The 12527-nt window shown below is 37.0% G+C and overlaps 1 protein-coding gene across 1 annotated transcript in view; it reads left to right on the top strand.

Annotated features, from left to right (window-relative positions):
* Nucleotides 1-12527, top strand: part of USH2A (usherin) — a 408708-nt gene that overhangs the window by 188948 nt on the left and 207233 nt on the right. Inside the window, exon 32 of the mRNA XM_026088840.1 lies at nucleotides 12084-12243. Within this exon, the coding sequence (XP_025944625.1) occupies nucleotides 12084-12243 (160 nt within the window). The remainder of the gene's footprint in view (nucleotides 1-12083; nucleotides 12244-12527) is intronic.

Genomic DNA, 12527 nt, shown 5'->3' with positions numbered 1-12527 from the left:
TATGTTCTTTCTGCAAACATCTGTGGTTTCTATCAATGGAAATGCTATATATAATTTTACACAAATATCTTAGGGGGAGGCTTTTAATACTTTGTTTTAGGATTTATCTAGTCAATATAAGCTAGATTTGTTAGAATCAGTGCTGAATAGGTAACGGGGCAGCTAAAACACAGCATATTTTAAATGTAGGTGTTATGTTCAGACCAGATATTCATGGTCTTGAATTCAAGATTTTGCATTAATTCATACAGGATTTTGCATTAATTGATATTTATTTCTGTGTTGTGGTACTAAAAAGGTATTGGATAGGTCAAAATGATTAAATGCATATCCTTCACTTGAAAATTTTTGTCTGCAGCTCTGGAAGCTCTGCCAACAGTTGAAAGCTTTCATGTTAAAGACAGTGGGTGACCTTGCCACACCCTCTGTTAGTCTCCTCCATTTAAGGATTTATTCAGTGGAAATGGTTATTCAGAGGTGACTACAGAGTTTCGCTAAAAGTTTCTGAGTCCTCATTATGATCTTGCTTACCCATCTAGGATCATTGGCTAGATTGGCTGTTTTCATACAAAGGATACATAAGTAGTGAAATGTGTAGAGGGAAATCAGTCAGTAGTGGAAAGCAATCCTTGTTGATAAAGAATGTCAATAGCATCCTTCTGAAAGTCGAATTTCATACTGACACCTCTAAGTCAGTTGTAGGATGAGCTTTTAATCTTACAGGGGAAATAATGTAGCTTTATTCTTTAGTTTGTAAGCAGTAATAACTTAGGCTTCCTCTGCTGATACTTGAAGTGAAAGGCTATGATTAGTAAGAGTGTTCCTACATTTTTTAGTTGGTAAGATGTATAGAATTTTATCAAATAATGCATTGATGCCTTCTATCACACCCCCTAAAAGACTGCTGAGGGATTTGCCAGAATTACCTGACTCATTCTAAATGTTAATTTTGATGTTTATCTATGATTACTTAATTTTAATATTGTTACCCATTTGTTTTCTGATCAAGGAATAATAACTTAATCCAACTGAAAAGCAAGTCTACATATTCTCCTGAACTGGCGTTCTAGCCTTTTCATCGTCTCAAGTTAAGGACAACAATTTTCTTCTATGTATCTGTGTAACTGTGCTGCCTGTTGCTATTGTTAAAAGTTAGGGTAAAAGTATTATTTTCCTGTTAACTGACATGTTTTGAATTTTTGTGATAAGGCTGTTGGGATTTAATATCACATAGCCATTTTTAAACTGTTAAATTGTACTGGGAATTAAAATACATGCATAATTGAAATCTTTCTCCTTAATTTACGCACAAAGATAAAATACATAGAATGTTAGTCAAGGAACACTCAAAATAATGTAAGGTACACTGAAGAAATCAAAAGATTAAATAATAAAAAATCAGAATGAATATTACCAGAAAAAGAAGAGGTACATGTCTTAGCTTAACAGGCTGCCCAGCGGAGATTGAGGCAGGATAAACAGATGGTAGTTCGAACTAGAACATAATTAAAAATATTTGTACACAGGACAAAGGAAATATCCAGGGAACTAAACAGTTTTAGTTTGAAAGAGTTCAGAGAAATTACAAGAGAACTTCTTTCACCAAGAGTCTGCCCCTGGTGATGCCTCTTTGGGAGATACATTAATCAACACAGTAGTACTCCAACCAGGACCAAGACAAGCATTAAAGCAACTAGACGAAAATCCTTCCTTGTTCCTATACATTATCATCAGGTAACAGAGGGCTTTTTAAAGGTAGAACTGCTGTGGTGGAAGCTGCAAGCACTGCAAACTCTGTGGCCTTCATATCCCATAATATAAATTGCTGTCACAATCAACATTAGTTTACAAGTTTCAGCAGAAATGCAGAGGACTTGAATGGGCATAGAGATTAACTTAAAATACTGTCTTCCTCCACAAGATCCGACTAGAGGAGCAGGACGTCATGTTGACTAAGAAGCGTAAGGAAGTTGCAGTGCCATGTTCTGTGTTCTCTTTGTGGGCAGGTAGGGGCTTCAGTTTCCCAGAGCTGTTTACTCAGGCACCTTCTGAAAGCACTGCCATTTAACACCTGCCTCGTACAACTGTGTCCTGGAGAATCCCAAGCAAATCCAGAAAGATAGCACCAGTATTGTAACATGGAGCAAATAGTTTTCCAACAATGACTGCTAAACATATAGTGCGTGTTGCTTTTCTGTAAGAAAGAAAGTATTACTTATTAAAGCTAAACAAGTTAGCTAGAAAAAAAGAATGATGGGGCAGTGGGGGTGAAAAATATACCGTGTTCTACATGCATGAGACTGGAGGGGAGAGGGTTGGGGTGAAATTCCATAGTCTCTTAAGGGTTTGCCACTTGTGAATTATGCATCTCACTCTCACTAGTAGGCGTAAATGCATAATTCTAATCTGTTCTTATTACTTATTTATAACATGCAGTAGAATGTAAATTCTGTGCTTCCTTTGTGCAAGCTTAACATGCCTGTTAAGGTATGCAGATATTTCAGGGAGCCTACATAGACAACTTTCTTAGCATAGCACACTGTTTCCAATTAAAGGGCATAAACTTCAAACAATAAATTAAACCAGCTCTTCTCTTCCACCTCCCCTGCCATTTGCAGGAGGAATATACACAAGATGAAAGAGATAAGGGAGAGGATCAACAGACAATAAGAGTATTTATCTTGAAATAAACTACTCTGCATTATTATTATTTATGATAGATACTGTTATTAATAAACTGAATGTGGGATAGAGAAAAGGTCTGCAACAACCACTAAATTTATGAGACTGAGGACAGATGCATGCTCTTTCTTTAATATAGCTGGCACTGATCAATTTGTATTTTTCCCTGATGATGGTTTATGCCATTATAACTGTGCAGTGGCCCTTACTCTTGAGTTATGGTTGCAAAGCACTTCACAAACGAGAACAAGCCTTTGAACATTATATCCTAATCTGCGCATCCTATAGATACACAGTAATACAGAGCAGCTGACTGCACCACCTGTGATCTGTGTACATACAAACATGATTTATTCTGGTAATCTCAGTTTAATGCATCACATCAGATTGTGGCAGTTATGTTATCTGTTGACATTACTGACATGACATGACTGGTAAGCAACATGTCAAGTTGAAAAAACTTTGGGCTTTTCAGGATTTTTTCCTTTTTTTGTGTTGAAAACAAAGGTGAAACTAATGAACTAGAAAAAAAAAGGAAAAAAAAATCCAATAATTTTCCCCAACTGCATGTCAGCCATACTAATACTCAACAGCTAGGGCTAACTCTTCTGGTGAGGACAGAGGAGAGCAGGTGGAAGTGCAGTATCTTTTACAACCCTCTCATCCAGGGGCCAGCTGAAGACTAGTTCGGCTTTTGCAGTCTTGGAACAAATATAACTTGCTCTAAATTGTCTTGTCTAGGAACCATGCTGGAAGCTGAGTTCCTCCCACTATCCCTGTTCTGGCAGTATGGTAATGTTTTAGCAAAATCCGTTATTCCCTGACCATAATTCAGATATACAGGGCTGTTCTAGTCCTGGAAAGGTGATAAGTATCTCTTCTCTAGAAACTCTTAAATCACATGATGCCTTGCCTGGGTGGTGAGAGTTGTTCTCTAAACCTCTTGCATGGCTGGCAGGGTACAAAATGCTGGAACAAGTCGCCCATAAACAATTTATTGTCATATTTTTTCTGATTAGATTCCAATATCTAGTCTGAGTATGCTGTGTCAAGTTTCTGCTTGCTTGATAATATTTTTGGTTGAATATTTTATTCATAAAACACTTATTTGAGAGTTAAAATGATATTTTGAGATATAGCATGCATATTCAATTTTAATAAGTAAAAATCTACTAGTAAAATGGTTTATTTTTGGTCAAAAAAAATATTTCTCATCGAAATTTATTGCCTTCTCTTTCTCCTCTCCTTCTATTTCCCTCTTTTGTTTTGTTTTGTTTAGGCAGGAAAACTTAAAGATACAAAGGTACAATGTTTATAGAGGTCTAAGTGGTCCCAGGTACAGAGAGAGAGGAAGAGAAGTATAGAAATCTTGCAGGGAATCTGTCCCCCACATTTGGAAGTTACTATGATGCTTATAAAAATAGTTTAATAAACAAAATGTTGATACTTAGTCTCTCTCTCTGAGAATTTAGTTTATAAAGATTATCCTGAATCTTCTTGTCAGCAATAGATGCTCCATGATTTTGGGTGGGGTGCATCTTTTTGAATATTTCACTTTCTAAATTGACTGTATATCCTCTTATTTCTGTATTATTGAAAGAGGGTTCCTGGGAACATAGATTTCTAATTGCTTTTCTATGTAGCACTTATTATTTTATATACCTGTATGATGTGTCTTCTTATTTGTCTTCTTTTCTCAGGTTGTGTTTTTAGCCTGTCTTCCTTAGAAAGTGTTTGTGTGGCTGTGCTTTTTTTTACTGCTGTTTTCCAGACGGCTTTTCTTTCTGCAATCTGCAATATATTCTATTCCAGATAAGACTGCACTATTGATTTTTATAAAATGTAATAGTTGCTGCATTACTTGCCATATATTCTTACATAACTTAACATCTTACTGGCTTCTCTAACCACAGCTGCACACTTAGATGTGCTCTTCAGTGGGTTGTAAAAGTGGCAGTCAGTCACTTTTCTTGACCTGATACAATTAATTCAGCACCAAATGTAAGGTGAATGTGAACTTTCTTTTTTTTCCCCACTGCACCAAGATTATAATTACCATCAGGAACAGCTCTTGGGAGTACAGGACGTGCATCTGTTAGTTAGTAGGCCAATGTGTTCTTGGTCATACTGTGAATCCAGAGTAGTACTTCCAGTCTTACAGCAGGAGGTATCTGAGATTCAGATTTGCAACAAAATTGCCTAGTGCAAATTTATTATTGTAGCTGTGAACATAAAGCTGAAGTAATACAGTGGTAAATTGTTCATAACACCTTTTTTCTTTTTCATAATTTCACATGAAAGATCATGATTCTTATGATGGCTCCTACAATGCCTGGACTGCAAGTGTTCATGAATGGAAAATGTGATTTTAAAAAGCAGGGCTACTTAAGGCCACATTATGTGCAAAGAAATGACTAACTTGGCGTCATAGAGAAACAAAACTAAGATAGTGGTATTAGCATGAGTACTTCTACTCATATGCCTGATAAAAATGAACGTGCTCTGCTTTCTCCCTGCTTTCTTCCCCTCTCCTTTTCAGACTCACTTTACTTGTCCTGTTGTTATAAATGAAGTAAACTAAGGAGGCAATGGATAGTTTTAATTCTAGTAAGCAAAGACATAACTTGGAAGTTCATTAAGTGTGGACTTTGATGCTGAATGTTTACACAGACTGGCTATGTGTCATTTTGGCATGGAGAAAAGTCTTCAAAAAGACAAACAGGCCTTTATATTTTTCTGATGGTTGCTAATGAAGGCTACGGTTTAGGGAGGTTAGGAGGGGGGATGTTCCAGGAGTTTCATACGTGCGCTGTGATACTTTTGTTGTCAGTGTCATGGGATATCTTTACATTCACAAAGGGAATCAGATACAGTTTGGCAGAGGATTGAAAGAGAAGTTAAAATGTGTTTCTCTCATGCTTCCCTTCTTCTAAGCACTGTGGTATGTGGCATTCACAGCTTCCAATGATTTGAGTTTTCTTCAGCTGATCACCTTCAGCATTTCAAGCTAGTGTGTCCTAACTGGAGGGTGAGAACAAGATTTGGAAAATATACCCATAGTAACTATCTCAGGGATATGGGTTTAAAACCATCCTTGTAGTACAATTTTTGCATTAGAAAAAGGATAATATGCATGTTTAATTAAAAAAGGATGCATACCTTGCTAGAGTAAGGTTAAAACTAAGGGCTTCAACAAGAAACTAAGGAAGAAAGAAACAAAATATTCAGGAATAGAGGCTAATGTGGCCTTTTTGAATAGGCTAGGATGAAATGTAATGTTTGGGGATGTGTTTGTGCTCAAAGCACTACAGTAGTTTCAGCTGATAGATTGTAGAAAGATTTTCTTCACAATATTTAAGGTTTATAAGAGCATAACCAAGGCACTGTTACTAAATATGAAAAAGAAATAATAGATTTAAAATCTTTTCTATTAAAACATAGTTATATTAAAAAACAGGTAACTACTGTGGAGCTATCACTTTTCTAAAAGTGGTAACTCGTTTGGTTCTGCCACATGCACATAATAACTACATTAATAGTTTGAAATCATTGCAAATTGAAATGATTAAAAACCGTTTTATTTCACATTTGTGCCAAAGGTTTTTTCCTCTTGAGTATGGCTTTTTTTACATAGTCTTAACAAATGGCTGTCATGTTTTTGGTGTTCCTGGCATGATACAGGGCTTCATGCTGTGCTCTTTAATTCCTCAGATTGGGGCTGGAAGTTGTTTGTTTCCTGAACTCTTCTCAAGAGTGTAAACCTCAGCTGGAATAAGGATTTACTCCTTTATGAGAAATTTAGGAAACCAACAATAGTTATTGTTGAGCATATAGCTTCTAAAACACATCAGCATTTATTGGCCAGCTAGAAGCAAGGTTKTTTAGTCCAATTGCCATTTCATCAAAGTCTTTGTTGGTAAGAGAGCAGAACAGCTACTTAAGGTGCTGCTTGAAGATAATTATTTGTGACCTTGAGTTTATCTGTCTTCTCTCTTTTTCTTTCTTGCCCCTGCTCTTAGTGGCTTCACAAAATTCTTTTAATCCTCACTTTGGAACGTTCTTCATTATTAATTAATATCCAGCAGAAGTTGCTGCTGTTTTCTTAGAAGATGGTTGTTTTCTTCAATTAATGGCCCTGTTCCACTCATTAAAGACCATTCAATTCTAGTTTATGCAATCAGGTACATAGGAACACTGTTTCCTTCGGCTTGATCCAGTTGCCTAAAATAGGCAACTAGTGTTAATTGTGATGCCTCTCATTTTCTGAAATATTTTCATGGGTCTGGTGGGCATGGAAGGGATTTACAGAAGATCTGTGAAAAAGATGCAACATAGTATAAAAACTTACCAGAGAAGGTTGCGGATTAGTCATAGTTCTTCAAGAGTCAATATAATTAAGTTTTTGGTTGTTTATAAATACAGAAAGCAGGATATACTGTACTAAAAGTTATATGAGAGTTGTTGCTGGCTTTAGGAAAATGGTGGAATGGAAAGAATTGCTAATGATACGCGAGGGAGCAAGTCTGGCACCTCCTTTATGAATTTGATTTTTTTTGTTCTTTTGATATGGTAGTGCATAACGATCAGATGGCATCACTGTATTTGGTGAGGTGGTTTTATGGTCCCAAAGAGTTTGCCATCTAATTAAATATTAAGTTACTGCAAGTTAGTTTAACAAACAGTGTGAAAGAAGATGAGGGAACCCGAGTAAGGATGTGAGTAATGAGCCCAAGTAGTCACGCAGTCTAGTTCCATAAACAACTCGGTGATTGGAATGCTTTGGAAGTTTTTCATCTTCATACTCTCTCAGCAGGTTTGCTTTGTTGTGCTGCTAACAATCCCTTGTTATAGGGCTGTCCTATTATTTTCCTTTGAATGTAGCAATGGGATTGCTATTGTCTCAATTATTTTCCTGAGAGAAACTGTGTGGGGTTCCTCACACAAGTCACTTTTCAACTGAGCACTCACCAGGACATTATGCTGCCATTTCTAGTCCCTACAATAGCTGTCTGAAATCAGGGAGGGTGGAAATAGGGTGAAGAGGGGAGGAAAGAAGGATATGTGACTCTTCTGTAAACCTGAATGCAGAATGCTGCATGTTACAGATAAATTGAAACAACATTATTGACATTACTGTTGTGGTATTTTTGAACTCTGACACCTTGACTGTGAAGTTCGTTTTTTGGGTCAAATTCTTAAATCTCTCATTTCTGTATTCTTTGTCTACTGTGTTTTTCTTTTCATTCTCCATCTCAGCAAAATCTCTGAAATTCCATACTAAAAGTAACATTTTAGTGTTGCATGTTGTCTTTCAATGACTACCCATTAAATCTGATCAAAGTAAAGTGAGTGTCCTCACTGACCATGCAAACAGGGTCATTCTTTATTCTTTCTGTCTCCTGCATTGATTGTGCTGTCAGAACTTATGTTGGTGGTTATTAGAAACTGGATATATACCAACTGCTGTAGTTAGCTTTACCATGATATTTAGGATAGCTACCTTAGTAAGCGTGGGGAGTTCCGCATATACCACGTGCATAATAAATATAGTGGTATGCAAATGTCAATTTTAATGGTAACCAGCGTAGTTAGAAATTCTCTTGCTGATGTGTGAGCTAGAAGAGAATATAGTTTGTTTGTATTGCCTCTGAGGTCAAGGAGATGAAAAGGCAGGTTGACCCCTTCTTTCCCCGACCCCTGCTTTTTTTCTGAAAAAAGTGAGTAATGGTCTTAACTGGATAGGTGGATTGTTGGGGAGCAGGGAGGGGAGAACGCATTTTCCTGCCTTCCTGCTACCTTAATAAGAAAAAGAATGGTTTGAGGGAATCCTGTATCCCCCCAAAAGTCTGTTCCCTTTTTGCCCTTTGGTGTTCTTTACCCTTTGAAGTCCAGAAATGAGTACAAGATTGAATCCCAAATTTGGCTTTTTCTCAGTAAGCATCTGTAACTTTTAAGTTTAGCTTTGTTTTAGTAGGAAATAAGTGATTTAAGAGAGTAGTTATTGGAAAATTCCAAACAAAGCATTTGATGTTATTTTAAAGTAAAGTAGGAGACTGGAATTGTAGAATGGATGGGAATATAACCTGATGGAGCAAAATAACTTATTTTTTTAATTTTCTAATGTATAATAAAGTTTCTTCAGGTTTTATTGTGAGTTAAAAATAAAATCATTCTCTGTTTATTGGGTTCATTTTGTAAATTGAGATCAATGAAATTCTTCCAGCAACAGCATGAAATCAATTGTAAAATAACATATAATTCATGGCCTGTATTTTAAATTATAGATTTTTTGACATTAATCACTGAGGTTTCCATGCACTGGGATGCATTTTCTTGTAATGCATTTCTGGATAATGCTTGTGGATCCATTTCTAATGCGTCTGAAAGTGATCTGTTTTTCATGTCCGCAATTGCCTACATTTGATCTTATGCAAATCATGCAATCAAGCAAATGGAAAACAAGGTGTTGTTGCTGGAGGACCTTGACAAACAGTGGCTTTGTAGTTTAGGAACTTCCTCCCTCCTCATTCAGATTTCTGCTTGTATCTGCAGTTGTTTGAATCCGTTGATCCATTATGAAACACTTTGAATTATATATAGGGAAATGTCTGCCAAATCGGATTATGACAAATAATTGCATCAGTTATGATTTTTTTGTTCAGTTTGTTGGTCCCTAGTTCTGAGGTTTAGAAACGCTGCTTACACTTTATTCGCAGGCTCATCCAGAGCTTGGTGAAATCTATGGAAAGATGTTCATTGACTGAAAAGCACATTCCTAATTCTCTCACTTCTGTATTTTCTTCTCCTACCCACAACAACTTTGTTTTTCTTTTTATCCTTTACCCCAGCAAAATCTCTCAGATTCTGTTAAAACTTTCTGTTACTACTCAGAGGACTTTGGCATTATTAAATAAAACTGAGGAGTAAAGATCTACTTTTATCCTGGTGACATTGCTACTTTTTCCATAATTTATTCTTCAAATCTCCCTCCCTCTCTCTCCCCCCTCTCCCCCTCCCTCTCTCTCCCCCCCTCCCTCCTCCCGCTCTCTCCCCCTCCCTCTCAACCCCCCTCTCTCTCACCCCCCCCACCCCCCCTTACCCTCTCTCACTTTTCTCTCTCTTTCTTTTTTTAAACCTCCCCTCCCCTCTCCTCCCAGTATCCTTTACAGTGGATCCTGCAGGATCTTGCTCTTCCTGCGTCCTGTGTTTTCATCCCTAATTATTCCTGTTCCTTTAGACTTTACCTGTTTCTCCTCCCTGTCTTGCCTTTATGCTTTTCCCATTCCAGGCACTGAGATACACATAGTAATGAATTTTCTCTTCATTTCTCTTCATTTTCTCTGGAAGGTAAATAGACCATTTTCCATCTTCCATTCTCTTAATTATTTACAAAGTTCCTCCCTCTTCAAACTTAACTAGGCTCTTCCAGAAACTCTTACTCGTGCAAGTAGTCCCATTGGCTAGAGCTGGCATCAAATCAGGGTTTCAGTACCAAGCTACTTTTTCAAAAGAACAGTTGCCCGGTAAGGAATTTTCCTTAAAGGAGAGGAAAAACCTCCCTCCCCATGCCAAATCTCTGTACAAGGAAAAAAGTGATCTATCATAAACAAACAGAAAAGGAGAAACATACTTTTGTTTTTCTCTTTGTTCCCCTGTTTGCTGAGGAAAAAGCCACAAGACAGTTTCAACTTAGAGAGGCAAGAATGTGTATCCATCATTTACAAGCATGTGAATTAAATAGGTGCCGCGTACTACTTTTGGTTGTTCATTTGGGGATTGTTAAAAATAAATTCCTTGTGATCACTCATTTGCCCTCCAGAATGTGGAGTTTCTGAGACTTATCTTGCATATTTCCATTGCAGTCTGTATTTATTGTGGCCTCCTCGCTGGCAGCCGCAAGGAGCAAGGGATCTAGGAAGGCATGCGCTAATGAGGGCAATACAGTCGGTGCCGTGTGTGGAGTTTACTTTCTCTGCTTGCTGAGCCAGCTTGAGCACCTGCTCTGGAGTGTGCTTTCCCCCTCTCACCCACATAAGCACTGCTTAACCCTGGTAGAATCAGCCCCATTATGTTGATTAAACATGTCAGCGTGTCACAGGCGTTTACTTGATGATTTTTTTAGTTATGACTTTTTTTTTTTAACTCGCACTTTGCCGCATGCTTCATAGGAGTGATACCACTGAATGATAATGAGTTTTCAGTAAAAATGCAAGACTTCAATCTCTCCTTGCACTGAGTGGAGTAAATCAGAAGTAATTCCATTGCAGCTAGGGCCAGGGACATTTTATGAGGATAAAACTGATGAGAAAGAAGATGAACCGTTTAGCAAGGTCTTTGTCATCCACTTGCAATTTCTGAGTTTGTGCTCAGAAGCATTTTTATACAAACTGATAGTTTGATATTATTTGGCTCCGCGAATACCAGGATTTGTTATGTCTTTCAAAAATCCAGAACTTTTCCAGCATACTAAAAACGTCTTTATATAACATACACATTTTACTTGCATATCTTACACTGTTGACAAAACCTCAATTGTAAATTCCTTCTTAAAGGATTTGCTGGTTAAAATCTGCAATTATTTTTGTAATAAAAAGAGCAAAAGATTAGAAAATTTTGTCTGAATTACTCTCCTACTAGAACTTGCCTGACAAACATTCTTTAATTAGTACAGTGATCCTAAAGAGTAGGTGAAGTTCTGCAGTAATGGGAACTCAAGATAACTTCATAACAAATAACCATTTAACAGTGGTGTTGCTGAAATATTCAATTTTTTTTTTTTTTTTTACTAAAATATATATTACAAATGTTCAATGTTCATGCAGCTGAGGACCAATAGGCAAAAAGAGGCCAGTTTATAAATGAGTGATGGCAACAATAAGCTTCCTTTGTGTTCATTCTCATATAGTGAAATTTGTGTGAGGGGAATGACTGTATGTTTTGATGCTTGACATTCATGTAACATATAGCACATTTTGTAGAAGAATATAATCTGGCTGTATTAATGAACCTATATGATTTTTCCATTAATTTGTTTTAATTTAATCATCTTAAAGGCATTGATATGAAACTGTAGCAAATTCATATAGTATGTAGCTCCAAGGAAGCTATTATCTGTGTTTTGTTTAGGTGCAGTACATTCTAGTATAATTTGTAAGCGTACTGTACAAGTCCATCAAAGCCAAAATGAGCTCTGTAGTCCTATTAGTAATCAGAATTTGCAGGTACTTGGTATTAAACAACAAGCATTCTCTTATTGCTTCTCTTAGACACATCTGAGACATTTAAGACAGTGGCAGGTCCTCCTTCCTCTTGATTTTCTGAACTCGATGCCCTCTCAAAGTTACAGAGAAGCAAGGTAAAATTAATATACAAAGTAAACTCGTATTTCCTTTTCCCCCTAGATTTAGCAGTTTTTACGCCATACCAGTTTCTGCTCACTGCGTGCACAGTTGCTGGCTGTACAAACAGTTCCCAGGTCACCTTGTTTACAGCACAGCTGCCACCATCTCACGTAGATGCCCCGATCCTGACTGTTTTGGACTCTAGAACGATATATGTACAGTAAGTAAGGATTTCTTCTTTCCTGACAACACAATAGTGTATCAGTTTATTCAAGAATTCCAGTGAGTTCAATCAGGGGAAAGGTTTGTGACATAAAATTAAATTTATTATGATTAAATGCATAGAAGTGATTAGTTTAGTGGTTCTGTGAACCTTCTGATTATCACTTGCCAACTTAATTTCCATTTTGTCTTTACGCAATCAGTATAACCTACATATGGGCATAGCCTCCGCAAACTTCAATGCAGGAAATATGTTCTGGTGATATGCCCATCTCGTAGCCC

The sequence above is a fragment of the Apteryx rowi genome, unplaced genomic scaffold (genome assembly GCF_003343035.1).
Source record: "Apteryx rowi isolate R43461 unplaced genomic scaffold, aptRow1 scaffold_79, whole genome shotgun sequence".
In the NCBI taxonomy this organism is placed as follows: Eukaryota; Metazoa; Chordata; class Aves; order Apterygiformes; family Apterygidae; genus Apteryx; species Apteryx rowi.
Note: the sequence above shows the minus strand (reverse complement) of the source record. Positions and strands in the feature narration are given on the sequence as shown.